Source organism: Theobroma cacao, chromosome 1, assembly GCF_053813885.1.
Source record: "Theobroma cacao isolate CCN51 chromosome 1, ASM5381388v1, whole genome shotgun sequence".
NCBI lineage: Eukaryota > Viridiplantae > Streptophyta > Magnoliopsida > Malvales > Malvaceae > Theobroma > Theobroma cacao.
Window position 1 is genome coordinate 34,119,649 of NC_142639.1, and position 20,506 is coordinate 34,140,154.

The 20,506-nt window shown below is 33.6% G+C and overlaps 1 protein-coding gene across 2 annotated transcripts; it reads right to left on the bottom strand.

Annotated features, from left to right (window-relative positions):
• Positions 1-8,809: 8,809 nt before the first annotated feature.
• Positions 8,810-11,551, bottom strand: LOC18613231 (phospholipase A1-Igamma2, chloroplastic). 2 transcript variants are annotated; one of them, XM_007050355.3, is made up of 2 exons: positions 10,109-11,551; positions 8,810-9,294 (listed from the first exon to the last, which is right to left on the bottom strand). In XM_007050355.3, exons 1-2 carry the CDS (start codon positions 11,413-11,415, stop codon positions 9,051-9,053), a joined length of 1,551 nt encoding a protein of 516 aa, XP_007050417.3. In that variant the 5' UTR covers positions 11,416-11,551; the 3' UTR covers positions 8,810-9,050. The 2 variants fall into 2 exon arrangements, with proteins under 2 accessions (XP_007050417.3, XP_088659180.1); XM_088803054.1 differs by lacking the exon at positions 8,810-9,294 and adding an exon at positions 9,303-9,495.
• Positions 11,552-20,506: the final 8,955 nt, after the last annotated feature.

The window sequence follows — 20,506 nt, forward strand, 5'->3', positions numbered from 1 at the left end:
TTCTTCCATATAGAATGGCTCCGGCAAAGTTGAAGGAGTTAAAAATATAATTGCAAGAGTTGGTGGACAAGGGTTTTATATGCCCTAGTATATCTCCGTGGGGAGCACCGATTTTATTTGTGAAAAAGAAAGACGGTACACTTCAGTTATGTATCGATTACCGACAGCTTAACAAAATGACCATTAAGAACAAGTATCCGTTACCGAGGATTGATGATCTTTTCTATCAATCATAGGGAGCTACAGTGTTTTCTAAGGTTGATCTAAGGTCTGGGTATCATTAGTTGAGGATTAAAGAATAGGATGTACCCAAAACAACGTTCAGGACTCGGTACAGTCATTATGAGTTCTTAGTCATGCCTTTCGGGTTAACTAACGCACCGGCAGCTTTTATGGATCTCATGAACAGGGTGTTCCACCCTTACTTGGACAAGTTTGTTATTGTGTTCATTGATGATATCCTGATTTACTCGAGAGATAATGATGAGCATGCTAACCACTTGCGTATAGTATTACAGACTTTGCGGGAAAGACAGTTATATGCAAAGTTTTCGAAGTGTGAGTTTTGGTTACAGGAAGTGGTATTCTTGGGACACGTAGCATCGGGAGCTGGAATATATGTTGATCCCAAGAAGATAGAGGCAATTTTACAATGGGAGCAACCTAAGACAGTGACGAAGATTCGTAGTTTCCTCAGATTAATCGGTTATTATCGGAGGTTTGTTCAGGGGTTTTCCTTAATAGCAGCTCCTTTGACCCGTCTAACTCGTAAAGGAGTTAAGTTTGAGTGGGATGATGTTTGTGAGAATCGATTTCAGGAGCTAAAGAACCGGTTAACCTCCACTCCCATTTTAACACTTCCTGTGAGTGGTAAAGGATTGGTGGTATACAGTGATGCATCTAAGTTGGGGTTAGGGTGTGTGCTGATGCAGAATGAAAAAGTTATGGCTTATGCTTTTAGACAGCTAAAGAGGCATGAAACAAATTACCCTACCCACGATTTAGAGTTAGCAGCAACGGTGTTTGCTTTAAAAATCTGGAGGCATTACTTGTATGGTGAGCATTGTCGGATATTTATGGATCACAAGAGTTTAAAATATTTGCTCACCCAAAAGGAGCTTAATTTGAGGCAAAGGCGATGGTTGGAGTTGATAAAAGATTATGACTTGGTGATAGACTATCATCCGGGAAAGGCAAACGTTGTAGCTGATGCCTTAAGTCGTAAGTCTTCATTGTCTTTATCAACACTTCAGAGTTGTTATTTTCCAACATTATTAGAGATGAAATCTCTTGGTGTCTAGTTGAGAAATGGTGAGGATGGATCCTTATTGGCAAACTTCATTGTGCGACCTTCGTTACTTAATCAGATCAAGGACATTCAGAAGTCTGATGATGAGTTAAGGAAAGAAATTCAAAAATTGACCGATGGGGGAGTTAGTGAGTTCAAACTTAGAGAGGATAACGTCTTGATGTTTAGAGATCGAGTTTATGTTCCTGAAGGAAACCAGCTGAGACAAATGATCATGGAAGAAACCCATTCATCTACCTCTGCATTACATCTTGGAAGCACCAAGATGTATAGGACTATCAGGGAGAATTATTGGTGGCCAGGTATGAAGCGAGACGTAGCAGAATTTGTAGCAAAGTGTCTCATATGTCAGCAAGTTAAGGCGGAGCATTAGAGGCCAGCAGGTTCACTTTAATATTTACCTGTTCCCGAGTGGAAATGGGAGCATGTAACTATGGATTTTGTTTTGGGACTGCCGCGGACACAGAGGGGAAATGATGCAATTTGGGTGATCATAGATCGGTTGACTAAGTTCGCTCACTTTTTAGCTGTCTATAGTACATACTCTATTGAGAAGCTGGCTCAGCTCTATATAGATGAGATTGTGAGGCTACATGGAGTTCCCGTTTCTATAGTGTCAGACCGAGATCTTCGATTCACTTCTCGATTTTGGTTGAAATTTTAAGAAGCTCTCGGAACCAAATTAAAATTTAGCACTGCTTTTCACCCACAGATTGATGGTCAGTCAGAGAGGACTATCCAGACTATGGAGGATATGTTGAGGGCTTGTGTCATGGATTTTCTTGGAAGTTGGGATAGACACTTGCCGTTAGTGGAATTTTCTTACAACAACAGCTTCCAGTCTAGCATTGGTATGGCACCATACGAAGCTTTATATGGAAGGAAATGTCATACTCCACTTTGTTGGGACGAAGTGGGTGAAAAGAAGTTAGTGATTGTGGAATTGATCGAGCTAACTAATGACAAGATCAAGGTTATACGAGAGAGGCTAAAGGTAGCCCAGGATAGGCAGAAGAGCTATGCAGATAAACGGAGAAAAGACTTGGAGTTTGAGATCGATGATGGAGTTTTTCTTAAGGTTTCTCATTGGAAAGGTAATAATCTGAATACTTTGTGGTATTAAGTTTTATTTGATTATATTATTGTGGTAAATTATGATATCTTGTTGGATAATGAAAGGTGTGATCCGGTTTGCAAAGCGAGAAAAGCTCAATCTGAGATACATTGGACCTTTTCGTATTATTGAAAGGATTGGGCCAGTGGCTTACAGACTTGAATTACCCCCGGAGTTAGATCAGATCCATAATGTCTTCCACATCTCGATGTTGAAAAAGTATGTTCCCGATCCTTCCCACATTCTATAGACACCACCGATTGAACTGCATGAAGATTTAAAGTTCGAGGTGCAGCCGGTACGTATTCTAGATTGAAAGGATCGAGTGCTGAGGAACAAGAGCATTCCAATGGTGAAAGTATTGTGGAAGAATACTCGAATGGAAGAAATGACATGGGAAGTAGTGCATCAGATGAGGAGCCAATACCCGCATCTATTTTTCGAATATGGTAAGTGAAATTTTGAGGTCAAAATTTTATTTTAAGGGGGGTAGAATTATAAAATCCGGTATTGTACCTAACGGTACACTTGAATTGATTTAACCTCGAACTAGTTCAAATAGGAATCGTATGATGAAATTTAATATTTTATAGTCAAAAAATGACTAAAAATGATTGTTCAGAGTTCGAGGGTTCATTAGGGGTAAAATTAAAAATTTTGATGTTTAAGGGCAAAATCGTCATTTTGCCACCTAAGATAATAATTTGATAATGGAGTAAAAGTTTTGACCAAGATTAACTATTTGGAGTATAATTTAATGATAGGAAGTGAAAAAGTTTAATTCTGGTGATTTCTGAAGTGTAGGGGCAAAATCGTAATTTTGCCACCTGCGGACAAAACTTGAGATTTTGAGAGAATTTAGATCACATTTGACAAATTGGTGAATGGTATGAGTATAAGGGATGAAAAATATGTCTATGGGTAATTTTTTAATTTTTTTGGGTAAAAATGTAATTTTTCACTTTTACAGGGGTAAAAGTGTAAATTTTAAAAATTACTCCACCGAGACTTTGGATAAGTCTGAAAATTTTATCTAAGCTATGGATATGTGGGACAAGTGTATGGTGAAAATTTGGAAACAAATGGATGAAATTTTAAAAATGGGCCAATGGGAAAGTGACACGTGACATTTTTTTAATGGTTTAATATTATTTTAATGAGAAGTCAGCCCATTTAAACCCCATTTTAAGTGATGGCTGGCCATAAGGGAGAACAAGAGAGAAAATAGAGAGGAAAGGAAGAAAAAAAGAAAAACCAAAGAGAAACAAGAAAATTCAAAGGGGAATTCGCGTTTTTCGCCCGTTTACTCGTCTAACGGTAAGATTTTTCGACTTTAGCTTGATTTCTACCTTTCCCATGCCTTTGTTTCCATTTAGCATGTTTGAGGAGAGAGATCTAAAAGTGACATCAAGGGCTGGATGAAATTCTGGGGGAGAGATTTTGAAATTTTTAGGTTTTGATTTTTAGTTAAATTGGCAGTTTTAGTTAGTTAAATGTGTTTATAAATTAAATTGGTTAAGAAAGCATTAAATTTTCACAATACCCACCCTTTGCTGAATCTACAATGAGGTACAATGATGATAATCTGATTTTTATTCTAAGAGAAATGAAGAGAAAATGATGAAAAATGGTTTAATGTGATAGAAAAACAAAGTGAAAAATTAACCGAGTTAATGTCCCATTTTTGGCCTAATTTTCCAAGGAAGAGAGTGAGCTGATTTTGGTGATTTTAGAGGAATATTGGCTGATATTTAATGGTTAGAAATGTTGGAGAGAGAATGGGACGATTTAGAGCTAAAATGGAGCGCGTTAGTAATTTATCGGGTAAAGTGCCAAAAATAGGTTAATACCGCGTTTAAGCCATTTTTGGCTATTGCATTTCATACCATGCATTAGTCTAGGATTTAAGTCAAATATATAGTGATTTAGCATTAATGTGATGAATTGAGTAAATTTTTGCAATGTGTCTAGGAGGAGAGCCTTTCAATAAAGGCAAAAAAATCGTACCCGACGAGTAGTTATCAGGGCACCTAGAAAGCTTTTAGTTTGTACAAACGGTGAGTAAACTTATTATTATTGTAAATTATCTAGAGTTTATTTTTAAATGCTCTTTATGTATTTTATGAAATGAAAACGAGATTAAAACGAGATTTTTGATGTTTTACAAATAAATGTGACAAATAAAGATATATTGGGTTGATTATGAAATTGAGTAATTGGAGGCTGTTAACTGTCTTGAAAATTATGTATTTTCCTATGAATGGCTTATGAGATATGAGTATATGTGGCTATATTTTGTAAGTGTATTGAGAAATTTATGTAAGCTGTTTTTACTATACAGGCTGGATAAATAAATAAAAGTCACGTTATACTGTCGAAATTTTATTAAAATTGGTGGGTTAGTCACTGCAGTGACTGGTTTCTATGGACTGCCTATTAGAGGGGCACGGTAAACTCGGTTATATAGTTACTCCGGTTGTAGAGGTGAGGAGGGTAACTCCTGAGGTAATATTAGAGCTCACTTCATGTCGAACCCCCACGTGAATGTGTAACTCCACCAAAGCCAAGGAACGACTTGTTTTAAAAATAAAAATGTGTTTCACGTGTGAATATCTTAACAACCTTGACGAACTCAATTAGATGCTTCGGTCAAGGTATCCCCGAGGATTAGTTTTGGCTTGAGCCTTATTTTTAATAAAAGACATAAGCCTTAACAACTATTTGGTAAATTATAAATATTTTATGGTTTATGGAATAAATTAAAAACCTTATGAAATGGTTTATAAATTGTTGTTTAAACTTGCCTCCATGTTACTCGCCTTTAGATATTTATGATAATGTCTGTTTACTCATTGAGATTGTAAAATCTCACCCACCTCCTTTCCAAACATTTCAGGTCTGTGGTAGCTTGTAGATACCCTATTTTGTCGAGAATTTCAGTTGACATCTCTACCACACAGACAGTAAGTTTTTAGCACCAACACTGAATGTATTTTGGGCCACTTGTCATTGTAACCATTATTGTACATTATAACTTTGTAAATTTTTGTATCTGTGAATTTATTTTACTTACACGTTACAAAAGATTTCTTACACGTGTTTCTATAAATATTGTTTTATATAAAAAATGCTATATTTTAATCAATATTTTGAATAGTGATATTTATTTATAAATCTTTTTAAAATATTTTTATCTTTTGATTTACTTGAGCAGGAAACTATTGGAAATTGTTTAAAATGGAATGTTTAAAAACGATTGCTCACAAAAAAGGTAAGAAACTGATATGTAAGTCTTGCGGGTTTCTAATTGACATTTCGGGTAATGAGTGTCAATTGAGACGTCGCGACGATTGTCATGAGTCCGATAAAGGTTCCGGGTCGTGACAGTTAGTTTGTCAGATCTATGGAATATATGAGTTGTCGGCATTACAATATTTACTGCAATGTATGAATTGTTGGCATTGGGTACGTTAATCGGGTTTATGGAATATTCGAGTTCCCTTTCAGAGAGTACAACACACTTCATCACTTGTACATTCAATGGAGTTGACTACGTTGCTCGAGATTATTTAGCAAGTAAGGATTCAGTGTATATATATATATATATATATTAATGTTTTGAATTTTCTATTTGCTAAATAATCTAGGGTAGGTAGATAAGGTCCATATAGGATATACGAGCTGTGGATATTGAAATCTTTGAATGGAAACAGACAAACACTACCGAACAAGTTCTTTGTAGAACACGTGTTGTATCTTTTCCTTTAAAAATGAGTGCTTTTGCTGAAGGTATGTTTCCATGTACTAATACTATGAAGTTCGAGTTTAGCATCCAACAAATCGTCAATTGAGTCATGTGGTCAGCAGTTCATTTGTATTCTTCATATACTTGTACATGTTTTGCTTTTTATTTGTAATTGATTGTGATAAAAATAAAACAATTTATATTCATGTTTTTATTAATTTAAAAATATTTTTTATATTTGTAATAATTAAAATAATTTCTCTGACGTATTTCTATTCATTTAGTTTTTAATTTTTTTATCATTAAGGTATTAAAAAAATTTTAAAATACCGATAGAATCACACTTTCTACTTATGGAGCTTGATGAAAAGGTCAACGTTCAATTGGCTAGATATTTTGTCAGTAACTTCCATTGATGATTTACCAATAGAATGTTTCATTGCACTGGTTGTATCACTGACTAGACCAACAAAGCCGACGAATTGACTATTTCCCAACACAAAGACCGATGGTATATGTCGTTGAAGAATATTTCAACAGATTATTCTATCACCAATGAAGTGGTCATTACCAACGAGGGTATTTCCTATCATGTGCCAACGAATTTATCTGTCGACATTTTCATCAATGATTTGGAACACCAAAGAATTATACCACTTTACCGACATAATTCTTCATCAGTAAAGTTTAAATTTTGGTAGTGAGAGCCAAATGAAAGAAGTTACAGGTGAAATTATGAATCAAAACCAAAAGCAAAAGTTCTTATTTCTGCGTATAAGAGGTATAGGATGGAAAGTAATAGAAGGGAGTAGAAAACCAAATTAGATAAATATTTAATTAAGGATCGATGATGTTGTTGATCATAATGACTTTGATATTCTCATTTAGTGGAAACTCAATAATCATAAGTTTTCCAATACTTTTTTATATTGCTCATGATGTATTGATGATTCGTATATATATTAACAGGTTTTTCTGAATTCTCTTTTAGTACCGGTGGATGTGGCCGATGCGTATTAGAGTTCTTTGACTCCTAAGCTCGTGCAAGCATTTATATGTGCTCAAGATTAACTACATGGATCATCACATTTTGATTCAAATGACATTAAGTTTAATTTGAAGGAGTTTGAGAAAGTTTATTCAAGTAATTGTTTTATTTACAGTTTATACCCATCATTTCATCATATCAATTTTTATTTCTTTGTTTATTTAGTTTTTTATTTAAAAGTTACTTTATTTTATTTTTTAATATAGTTTTTGATTTGTTGAAAATTACATCAAGTATCTTCATTGATTGGAAAATAAGTGTATTAACTAGTGACTGCTTCAGTCTCTAGCTAGGTTATTGAATGGTAAGTAGTATAGATATTTTCATTTATAATATCTTTAGGTTGTTTTAACACATTCATTTATATTAATTTTAATTTTTTTTCTTTAACACTTTAGGGAGATGTTCATATGAGATTTGGATGATTGATAAATTCGAAATCACCTAATAGGAAGTCCATCAAGATTCAAAATTGAAGAATTTATAAAGTTGTTGACATATTGTGGGATTTATATAGATGTACTAATTTATGCTGTTGTGGTTATGGAATATGATTATTATTTTTGTTAACTAATTATACTTTGATTAAGTTTTTTTTTTTTTAAAAATGTTGTTAAAAATATTATATTTTTTTTAATTGTTGAAAAAAAATAAAGTTTGCAAATCGACTTTGATTATGTCGATTTATACTATATAGTCGGTCAGTTCAATCTTCTTTCTACTTATGTTAATTTGGTCGATTTCTAAATTTTCATCACATGAACTTATTGAACCGATCAACTACTTTATCCTAACAAGAGCATATGTCATTCACATGTTGTTAATTGAAAAAAAAAAAGATATCTACATGGTGTTTCTTGAGAAAATAATATAAAAAAAAAAGGTGAAAAAAATGGAAATCACGAGAAATTAGGTGATGTTAACTACTTGTTTTTAGTTCTATTCTTTATATGCAAGTGGGAAACCGTAACATTATTCAACAACTTATAATCCTTTACATTTGTAGCTAAAGGTAGATCCAGAATAGTAAAAGTATATCAAGAAAGAGACCAGCTTGTTTGTTTTGTGGAAGATGCGTTTTATGATTTTAAGTGGAATGATAGCGTCTGACTACCTTTTGTTGTTGATCACACTGAGGGCACTTAATTGCAAGCCGTTGATTAATTGACAAGTGTATGCTGATTGTTAACCTCCATTACGTCCAGCGAATAGCCGTTCGAGACAAGGCATCCAAAGTTTAGATGCATGGCCTTACATCCCTTTAGGAACAGAAAACTTTTGCATAATCGCTTTAATTACATAAACCGTTTATATTTTACAACCAGGAATGTTGTTACATCAAGTACACGTAAGTTGGAATTTATTGGCTATCTACTTTTAAATTAAAAATTAAAAATTTTAGAGTCAATCATGTTAATTCGTTTATGGTCTATGGAGTTAGTAACTTCCACCTTTAATCTATCTAGAGGTACACAATTAATCATTTGATTTAGCATGCTCTGTAATTTCCAAATAGATTATAAATGTGGTTGATTGTGGGAGGAGCTAATACAACAGTATTCGCAATTCATCCAAGTTTAAGTAGCCAGCAGAGACGGTATCAAGGAATCCACATATGTACTTGTCCTTACATAAATTCTGTCAGCTATAACAGCCTAAATTACAAGAGGATGACCCTACACTCCAGTTCTGAACTTCTGATCTTAACATTGGTTGCTGTGACGCCCGAACTTAGCTTCAGAAAGCCCAGAAATTGATGCTTTGATCTACCAATGCCATCACTAGCAGTACTATAATGTAAACAAGAAATTTATTGCCTTGTTAATTATACTTTCTAATGCTCCGATGCTAGGCCTAATTGCCTGAGATGGTGGAGTGTATCTTCAGGATGATCGTCAAATTTCGGCCTTTCAGGCTGCATCCAACGGCCATCCTTGTTCCTCACCATGCCCTTGTTCTCATCTTGCCTCCAATACGGTGGAACCAAGTAATGATCTTTCAAGAAGTCACAGGCCTTGTTCACCAAAGCAGGGTCCCTACCACTTGCCAGCACAAATCTATGGCCTTTACCATGGTATCTGCATCTCAATTAAACATCACCCTGGATTAGACTATTTCTAAAGAAATATCTTGATGAATTCCCCAATTAATTTTTTTTCAGGTCAGATAATTCATTCAAATGTGAAACCCAATGGTGAATAACATTGCTTTATTTGACTTGCTGAACTTGTGCCTAGAGAACTATTGGGTCAGAGCTAGAGTAAGTAGACCTCTGAATTCTGCTAGTAAAAGTCCAAACAGTTGCTTTAGTATTTAGTAGACTACCCCTTTCCTATTTTATAAATCTTCACTTCCATCAAATTGCTTCCATGCCTATCACATTCCCATCTTATATAATACTTCCACTACCAGTTTGCGTAATCATACCCACCATTGATGGCTATTGGTGTGATTATTTACTGCAACTTTGGTCCAATGCCACTGAAGGTGGGAATTATATATGAATATATGACGATGATCTCATCTCAAGTTCTTTACTAACTATTTTAACAATTTCCAGCTACCTACTGCTCTTAATACTAAACGTCTTATGCTTGCAAATCACAAGCTGGGTCCAAGCAAGCACCTAGGAAAAATGAAATGTTATATTATTCTAATTTTTATCTCTCAATTCGAGATGGAACTGAAAATGAAACTCATTTCAATCATAGTTATTGCGAAAATGACTCCTAAAGGTTTTCATCGTAGATGACTTTGTTTTCCAATCCGGGGAACTAACCAAAAATTCTTTTAGGTGACGGCTTAATTAATGAAACTTAGATGTATAAAGCAGGACCACCAATTAAGTAACCAGGTTCATGTTCAACTATGGTTTGAGCATAAGAAACTAACCCGTCAAGCAAATGCAAGTGAGCTTCCAGGTTATGTGCACAAGTGGGATCCCCAGTGTCTTCCAGGAAAGGCGAGTTTTTATGATCTAATGCCAGTTCAACTCCAACATGCGAGTAACTCCACGGCAATCCCTCAGCCAGCTTCATCAACACTGGTGACACGTTTTCATTGAAGAACAATCCTGGCGATTTAGGGACTATGTCATGCACATTCACCACCCTCAACACCTTAACTCCAAGCGTTTCGATCCGTTCCTTGAACCTCACGTTACCAACCCTAGGACCGGAAAAGGAGAAGACGCTCACGGGCACAGCTCTGCTATCTTGCAATACATTTAGACCCGTTTCAACAATATCGTACGCACTAAGAATTGCCAGGGCACTGCCTAAGCTGTGACCAGTGATGGTTATGCTAATCTCTTCATCTTGGTACATTTCAACTAACCTCTTCACTTCCGTTAGTATCTGCTCCCTGGCTGAAAACTTGCAGAACAGGCACTTCTCGTCCTTGTCAGTGTAGAGATCCAGGAAACCTGATTCTACTTTTACTGTTGAATCCGGACACGGGATTTTATTAGAAGAAATTGGCTTGAGGAAATCCATTAAATCTGCAATCCACTCCAGGCGTGTCACGGTGCCCCTCCAAGCAATGGTGATGTCACGACGGCCTAAACGTTTGGACATTTCATCGTTCGAAACCGCGACGTATCCAATCCAATTAGCATTCTTGCTCCACACTTTAGGCCACCGAGATTTCTTGAAAAAATTCGGAAGGTTAATGTTGGATGTTGCGAAGAGGTACCTAGAGACCAGGTAGCCATGGTGCGCCATGCCTAGGGAGTCAAAGAATTGACTTTGCGCGAATCTGCAGCTTCCACAGTATTTGGAAAATGGATCAAAATCGAAAGCATCATAACAGGCTTGTGCCATCTCGCCGTATCGTATCAGCTCTGAGCGTAGAAGAGGGTCCATTGGATCTAACATCCCAACCCAATCGTCTTGGCCGTGGATTTCTTTCCATACATCGGCTACTCGTCTTTCTTCTTGTTGACCAGGTGCAAGGTCTTCTTCTTCTTCTTTTTTTAATCTTTCCTTTTCGAGTTCATTGATGGTGGAGGACAAGGACTCACTTGCTTTGGAAAAAACTCTTGGAATTCTAAGCCGCCCTGTTGCAAAGTCTATACTTTTGGTACGTCCAAGGTGAGATTTCTGGCCTGAAAAAGACAATGGACAGCATTTTTCAGATGGCAAAACGTGATCAAGCTGGCGGTTGATAGAGAGAAAGGTTTTGGATAGAGAAATGGCCATTGAAACTAGCAAGCCCTTGTGAAGCAGGGTCAAGGTGGAAGAAATAATTAAAAGAAAGGAAGGGAGAGTGGGCGGGCCTGTTGCCTAGAGAAGAGAGGCTTAATATAATACGGAACTCAGTCAGTTGGTAGTCCAAACTCCTAAAGATTACGATTTCATATTATAGGTGCTTTTTATGAATATTTTCTAAAGCACGAGGCTCACGAGAACGCGTTACGATCATGGTCCATTCGGTTCGGTGTTGAACAATGTTCAGGTTTCAAGAAAGTTCTTGGCATTATCAGTTGGGCAAACAAGTTCTTCGCAATAGCCAGGATATCTCCAAATAATGGGTTATTGACTTTATATGATAGTAGTTAACAATTTGGTTTACTTTTTCGAAAGACAATGGATTCTAGATCGTACTATGCTAATAGTTATCCAATTAATTAAGCATGCTCTTAGCTATAAGTTTAGTGTTAGGTTTCTGCTCCACGCTCTGTTTAGTGTTGATGCGGTGGATAATGCTTCTGGGATGTCTTCTTTTGTTTGTTTATAGGTGCACGACTAGGATTTTTTTGGAGTCCTGCTCGTTGCCAATTCCTTTTTGAGTAGCATTAACGTGATTTTGTAAATATACAATTCTCTATCCATGCCAAACAAAGTCTTCCATCCAATTAATAAAAGATTTGAAATGACATAATGATAATAGAAAAATAAAGTTATATTTAAAAAAAAAAAAATCAACGAGTTATATTTGGAAAAATAAAAAAGGCATAATGTTCATTGCATCTTGAATTTTATGTCGTTTTGTTTTCATGATTGAACCAAATCATAAAGCATGTGTCAATTACAGCTCATGAACTTTGGTGCCATATCATGGACCATATAATATAAATGATAATTCACAACCGCTGTCATTTAGTAGTTACCACGTGATCTTACCATAATCCTCATTTTATTATCTAATTTTACCTTATTAGTGAGTATTACAAATTTAATCAACCAACTAATAATATTTTGTTTGGTTAATATATTCATTACTTTTAAAAAAAAAAATGAATAAAAACCAAAATATTGTCATAGCTAAGGTACATAATAACATAATCAGCTGATGCAGTTGGGCCCTAGTAATAATTAAACAGAAGTGGACCACACTGCCAAAGAATCTTTTGACAAAAGCTAAAGGTACTCTGAAGATCATTTATCCTAAGATTTATTTTTCTTTAATCTCTCTGTCCTTCACTGCAGGGTTTCATCGTTTAATTGATCTTGGTATGTGGTACATATTGCACATATCCCATGGAAGTTGCCGGCATTTGCAGCTATCTAGATTAGATTTTTGTCTTCTTATGAGGCTGAAAACTAAAAATAAAAATTATAAATCCAGCTGTTTGAATTATCACAAGGACCAAGGCAGATGTCACAATAAAAACAGAATAAATAGAACCACGTGGTTATTAATTGACAGGTCGATTGTAGAGCTTAGAGATCGGGTATAACAACCCTGTACATGGATGATTGGGAGGTAATGTGATGGTTAGGCATTCTCATTATATTATATATATATATATATATATATATATATATAGAAGGACTAAGTGTATATATATATATATATATGCTTTCTTATTGAGTCATGCATTTATATATGTAATGAAACAAGGATTAAATGATGTGTGAATTTGAGTTGAATTTGGGGTTTTGGCCTTTGGGAGGAGGAAATAAAAGATAACCAAAAACAGAAGGTGACAGAGAGACATGGCAGCAACTAGCAACCCCCGGTAACTCACTTTGTAAGCATTCCCTTTTATGAATCTGAAATTAGAAAGGAAATACAAAACGAAATTTAAAGGATGGCTACTTGCTTATTGTATATATAGCAATTGGATTAAGAAAACAAAAACGATATATATATATATATATATATATATATATATATATATATATATATATATATATCCCATACGCAGTTTGAGAAATGACAAAGGATGAGTAGGTAAGCGATATTACACTTAAACCGAAAATCTCTTGAATCTACGAAATGTGTGATGGTACTATTCTAACTCAAAACAAACATTATCCTACCACTAGCTAGAATGATAGACGACACAACCCATGTGGTCTGAATTGGCAATTCGGGTCGCTCTCTAAACTAGCATTCAAACATTATAAAGTCAACATTGAACCATAAAACTATATAGAGTTGGGTTTGACCATTTTTTCCCTATTTTATAAATACCTCGTTTTTCTCATACCTATGGTTTTAAACTTCTTTAAATATCCATAACCCACTTTTTTCGTATTACATCATTCCGTATAAATAATAACTATTGTTACGTAAGTAACAATGAAAGGATTTAAGTTCATCGAAATCAATTTCAACTATTCATAAAAAAATTTTATATGTGCAAATGACTTTGAATTTACTCGTAATTTTGAATTGATGAAAATAATTATAAATAATTTTGAATTTTTAAGCCTTTTAATTAAATAAAAATTATTGGTGATTATCTTTTTCAACTTTCTTGCTCTTAAACCTTGGATAACAAAAAAAAATTCCCAGACTTGAACAAAACAATTTTAAAGCGTAGCCAAGTTATCGTATTGAAACTATCCAAAAGCAGCAAAATCCAACTTAATCAACAACAACCATCATGATAATCGAAGGCATAATATTAGTATATTATTAATCGAAGTTGTATTATTTCAAAACTCTTTTAGTTTCTATTAAAGAAGAGAATATTAATAAAGATTAAAAAGTATAAATATTAGTATAATATTTGAAAAAGACTTTAAATTATTTTTTAAAAAAATCAAATAAATTTTTATTTTTTATACCGTTCAAGTAAGTACTTATATTTTTATTTTGAATCAAATAAATCTTTATATAACTAACAGATGACTAATTGTTATTAATCGAAATATCACTTGTCATTTTATACCTACGTGACATTGACGTGGTATTAAAGTGAAGAGTAAAATATCATATAACTATGTCATCATTCATTATAACGTGTTACATGTCATGCTAGCATTACATTATATAGAATGACAAGTGATATTTTGATTAATAATAATTAATATTTTAATAACAATTACTTTCTATTGAAGAAGAGAACATTAATAAAGATTAAAAAGTATAAATTTCAATATAATATTTGAAAAAGTTTTTAAATTATTTTTTAAAAATTTAAATAAATTTTTATTCTTTTACAACATTCAATCAAGTTTTTATATTTTTATTTTGGATTAAATAAACTTTTATATAACTATCAGATGACTAATTATCATTAATCAAAATATCACTTATTATTTTATACCGATGTGAATTTGGCATGATATTAAAATGAAGAGTAAAAATACCTCATAACTATGCTATCACACCATATCATCATGTCATGTTTTCATCTATTGCAACGTGTTATATGTCATATTAGCATCGTATGGTATAGAATCACAAGTGATATTTTAATTAATAATAATTAATAAATTATTAGTTATAAAGGCTTATTTAACTTAAAATAAAAATATAAAAACTTGATTGAACGTAATAAAAGAATAAATATTTATTTGAATTTTTTTACATAAGTCAGGAGTTTGTTTTAAATATTATGTTATAAATATCTCAAATTTTTTTTAAAGGTGAGAGAGGGAAAATATGAAGAGCGAAGACTATAAAAGTATAAATTCTTTAGTTAATATTTGGTTTGTGGGTGGTTTGGTCGTGGATTGGGCTGAGGCCGCCCTTGTGTTCTTGTTTGTGTTGTGGGAAGAGGTGTATAACTTGAGATGGGGTTCCATTTATCATTATTCAAACGGGGTGCTACGCTCACATCGTGCTTGATATGATGTCTTTTCCCCTTAGTACTTAAAAGTCATTGTCAGTAATGGTGACGGGAAATTCATCTGCAACAAAGACTTTCAAGGCAGCCTTTTTCTTGTTACATTTAGAGACTTCGTCCCTTTAATTTTAACTGGATTCGTCTGAAGGGGAGCTATTGAGCTTTAGGTTGCTGTAAGCTTTTAATCCATGGTTGATTTTTCAATTTTTTATTTTTTATTTATTTTTGCATGGATAAATTTTCAAATTTTCTAGATTCTTTTACTGTTTTCCTTTTTTTTGGTTCAAGAGAAAAATTGGGAAATTGGAGGCAACTTTATGTAGAGATTTGGTTTGATGGTTGGGTGTGGGTTTTCCCTTTGGTCTTGGAGTTTGGTAAGAAAAATAATGGAGATGTGAAGGTCGACCGTAAGGGAAGTCGACACCATGGCAACCTCTAATTCATTGACAATGTGAAGAAGATATATATTGACAATACATAAAAGATAAACTCTTTCATTAAGAGCTTTTATGCAAATTAGCTTTTTGGTTAAAATACTAAAAAAAAGACGTTGCTCTTGTCCAAATTTTCCAAATAAGTACCCCTTTTGTTATTGTTCCCACTTAAACCCTTGTTATTTCTGTTTAATTAAACTTTAGTTTGCATAAATGTCCCTAAAATTTGTTATCCTTACCATGTCACTGTCTGTAATCATACAATTGTTATCACCACCACATCAATATCTACCAGGTACATATGTGGCAAAAAGGGCTTTATGGATATTGTGTGGTATGTCTAGTAAGTCCCATACTACATGCAATATAAGTATCAACTTAACATGAATTTTTATTTTTCTGATGCGGGCATCGAGTTGGCAAAGATAATGTCCATGCAAATGCTGAAGTGGAAAAAATAATGAATTTTAATATATTTTGTTTTGAAAAGTGATTTTATTAGCCTTCTTTACCATTATGCCATCTTTAAGTCTCTAGCATTATCTGCAAAAGACTTTTCATGGCATCAAGAGATGGTAAGGGCTTGAGAGTGTACAATTACAAAAGATTGCTGCCACTGAACACATATTGGCAACATAAGATATCAACCACTAGTGTACCGACAATGCAGTGCCCTTTAAGAAGGAAGAGGGCTTGCCAGTGAAAAAAAAAACCCAACACTACCCACGAACTATCACCTGCGAATCAAAAAAGTCAAAGGAACAGCTCTTATACAAGCCACAGATCCTTCAAAAAGAACAAACCAAACCCAAGATCCCCAGCCGAGTACAAATCCATCATTGAGATCATATCAAAAAGAAAACTATAAAAGGCAACAAAAAAACATAAATCCGCTGACTCAAGTCACTACCTAAGCGCTGCTGTTCCATCCTTTTCTTGACAGCCGACCCAGAAAACCACGCAAGGCCTCAGGAGGCACAAAGGGAGAAAGAGGCCTGGAAACGAAAAACAACAGCAGCACCCAAAGAAGCAACAACGGATTAAAATTAAAGTCCAACGCCAACCAAAGGATCCACCCATTGAAGCAAGGAGATCCATTCCCTTCCCAAGCCCCAAAGGGAACACACAGATGTCTCCCCAAACACCCAAAACATGGACCACCAGACCCAACAACGCCATCCCTTTCACTCACATCCTGATCTGAGCTCCCAACCAAGGTTTCTGAATGAGCGAGGCCCAAATCCCAAGACCCCTTACCCACCCTCACCAGAAACAAAACCCCAGGAACCCTAACCCAGGCTCAAAAGAGACATATGATAATTTGATTTTATAAAATTATTTAATTTTAATTTTGTTATTAAATATTAGTTAAATTTTTAATTTTTAATTATAATTTAATTATTTTTCATTATTTTTATAATTAGTTTAATTTTAATGAATTATTTTATTTTTATATTTATTTATTATAATTTGATTATTATTTATTAATTTAAAAGAATAAGACTTAATTTTAAAAAATAAGATGTTTGAAATATCTCAAACCAAAGCACAGAACAACATCAAAAGGAGAAAATAGCGCGCTAGGGACATGGACAGAACAACAACTCTCTTTGACCTCCCAAAAACAACACAAAGATCTGAAGAATTCCCTGCCAACGATCCCAAGCAAGCAAAACACACAGGACCTAAGTGTCTCCATCAATTCCCCTTTTTTATTTTTTTATTTTTTTTTTACATAAATATCTTTATTTCTTCTTCTCTCCTTTTTCTCTTTTCTCTTTTTTCCTTCTTTTTCTTTCTTTATCTCTTTTTTTTTTTTTTTATTAAGGACTAACTACTTTACCTCCGTTGCCAAGAGAAACAAATCATCAAACACAAAGCTAGAGAAGGACAAAATCATTTGCAAAAAAGAAACAACGCATCATTATGAAAAGGAGAGAAAATAAACATTCGACCTGAACTTGTTGTGCATGAACCACTTAATCAAGCATGTTCAGCTCAACATCTGCAACCCCTACCTACCCTATTCCTACTCCAATACCATCAAGAATTCATCACTTCTTAACACCCTTGTCTTAGCGAGTTTGTCCGCCAATTCATTAATATCCCTTGGAATCTTAGAGACATTCCACCTTCTAATCGCCCTTTTCCATCTCTCCGTGCTTAATATCTCTTTTCTTTACTTCTGACATGCTCTTTGGGGGTCTAAAACCCATTGAACATCATTACTAAAATCACTTTCCACTTCTAGACTGAAGGTGTCGACCCATCTAGATCTAGCAAAGATCTAGAAGGCTTCCTTAATAGCTAGGACTTCAACCGCGTTGGCATCCACAACCCTTATGCCTTTAGAAAACCTACTTCTGATTACTCCATCTTTATCCCTCAAGACTCCATCGATACCTACTTTACTTATGTCCAGACAGACTACCTGATTTAAAGAAACCATCGTTCAGTGGTTCCCATTTGAAGTTTTCAACTATCCTTTTTCGTTCATGACTTTTCTTAACCTCAAATGGGCAACTGAGAACATTTTTCAGCCTATCGTACAAGTGGGGCCATTTCGCCTTTACCCACCGTGCCATTCTAACCTTAATAAGTTCCAGGCATTGTTCTCCATCCCAAATCTTGTTTCTCATCAACCAAATAGTTCAAATCACTGCAAAACAGAGCTAACCTCCAAATATTTGAGTCCCATGCCCTAATAAGGTTATTCCACTCGAGAAATAAATTAATGGCTTTTGCATGCATTGTCCACTGTACTCCCCACTGCCTTGCAATACCAATCCAAATCCGCCAACTCTCCATGCACTCAAAGAAAAGATGGTCCATCGATTCCTCCTTCTTTCTACATAGGGCACATTTAGCTAAGTCAACTCTCAAAAAACCTCTTTTTAATTAAATAAAAATAATACTTTAAGGGCATATTTGGTTTGGAGAATAGAATAGCTACTCCTCTTTTATTATCATTTTTAAAATAAAGTTGTATTTGTTTCAATGGAATAGCTATTTTTAAAAATAGCCATTCCAAAAGAAGCTCGAATAGCCATTACCAAGACTTCCTTCGGTAAAGGCTATTCCAAATTATTGAGAAGAAAAAAAGAAATTGATTAGATAAATATATCTTTTTATAATTTAAAAATTACCTTATAAAAAAATACTAAACTTATTTTTTCTCTTTCTCTTCCTCACTCCTTCTCTCTCTAAAGTATAGAAGATACAAAATTTTTTACTTCATTTTCAAAAAAAAGGAAATGAAAATATTTAAATATTAATTAATATATTAATATTATTTAACTATAATAAATATTATAAAGAATATTATTTGAATGTAATAAATGTAATAAAGAATATTATTTAAATTTAATGAAGAATATATTTTGTTTTTTAATATTAAATATTATTTAATTATAATAAAAATATGTTTGTATTTTGATTAAAATATTATTTAATTATAGTAAAAGTTATTTTGATTTTATTACTTACAATATTTTTATCTTTTAACAAAATAAATTCTTTAATTTTAATAAAGAGTATTTTTTGCTCATCATAGTATTTTTGTTTTTTAATTAAAAAATCTTTAAATTTTAATAAAGGGTATTTTTATCATTTATCTACTATTCCTTAACTATTCTTAAAATTATTCCGATCAACTAAACAATGGAATAAGTAATAATAGCAATTTCTATTCTATTTCATTCCGATGAACCAATCTATATAATAGTTATTATTTTCTTTTTTTATTCCTTTGAAATGATTTTTCTATTCTCATTCTATTCTTTTTAGTGAACCAAGCATATTGTAAAGATTTAATTAAGTACAATAAAAAGAAAAAAAATTATAAAAATTTGGAAAACTGTAGGAACATTTTTAACATTTTTGCGTAGTAATTTTTTTTTATCAATTATCAGAATAAGATTTGAAAACATTTCCCACCCATGGGCCAAGGATGAAAATTCCTATTTGGGTGGATTTGGTATATCATTGGCAATGACCCATCTAAGGGACGAATTGAATCTGACTCCTACTAGTTGTTTGATTGAAAATGATCAGAAGGCTTGTACCCATTTGTTCATAATAAAGCTAGTCCAAAGTTTGGCCCATAAAACCTTTTTCGTATGCAAGGCCCATGAAACTTAATTAATGGAGAGAAAGTCAATGGAACTAGCAAACCAAGAATCGAAAATGTTAGAGCTCAACTAACACAATTTCACAAATTCAAATTTTCATTAACAAAAAAGATAATTAAAGCACTTAACTTCGATTCAATTATTGTTAACTTCAAAACTCTTTTTGTCTCAAATCCCAAATTTGGAAAAAAAAATTAGAAATATCTAGATAGTCAAAAAGTAGTATTATATTTATATTGTAAACATGAAAAACATGACAACTCATTATCTAACTTGTCAAAACTATCTCAATTTGAATATAAAACCCAAAAGACATTCATAACTAGTCTCCACTGTCCAAAGACGTTTCATTTCAAACTTGCATCACATTTGGTAAAAGTAAAACCTAAAACCGGTAAGAATGCCTTCAAAATTCCACTAAAGAATCTACCACCACATCCTTATTGCAAAAAGTAAATAACAAGACCACCTCTAAATCACAAGTTAAAGCTTAAAATATCAAAATCGGCGCGCGCTGCTTTTCTGTTTCCTGGAGCAGCGATGTTCACGCTAGGTTGTCTTTGACTAATTCTCCCTCCTTTGTCTTTAGGCTCACGCACACACAACCAAAAAAAAAAAAAAATTGCGTTTGTTGAGATGATCTGGAGTTGGTATTATTGGGGAGTCCAAGGTTCAAACTTGCAACCCTTGTGTCTTATGGGTA

Coding starts and splice junctions, on each gene's coding strand:
- LOC18613231 (XM_007050355.3), bottom strand. CDS start 11,415: ATGGCCATTTCTCTATCCAAAACCTTTCTCTCTATCAACCGCCAGCTT. Junction 9,295..10,108: donor CACTTGCATTTGCTTGACGG/GTTAGTTTCTTA, acceptor ATTGAGATGCAG/ATACCATGGTAAAGGCCATA.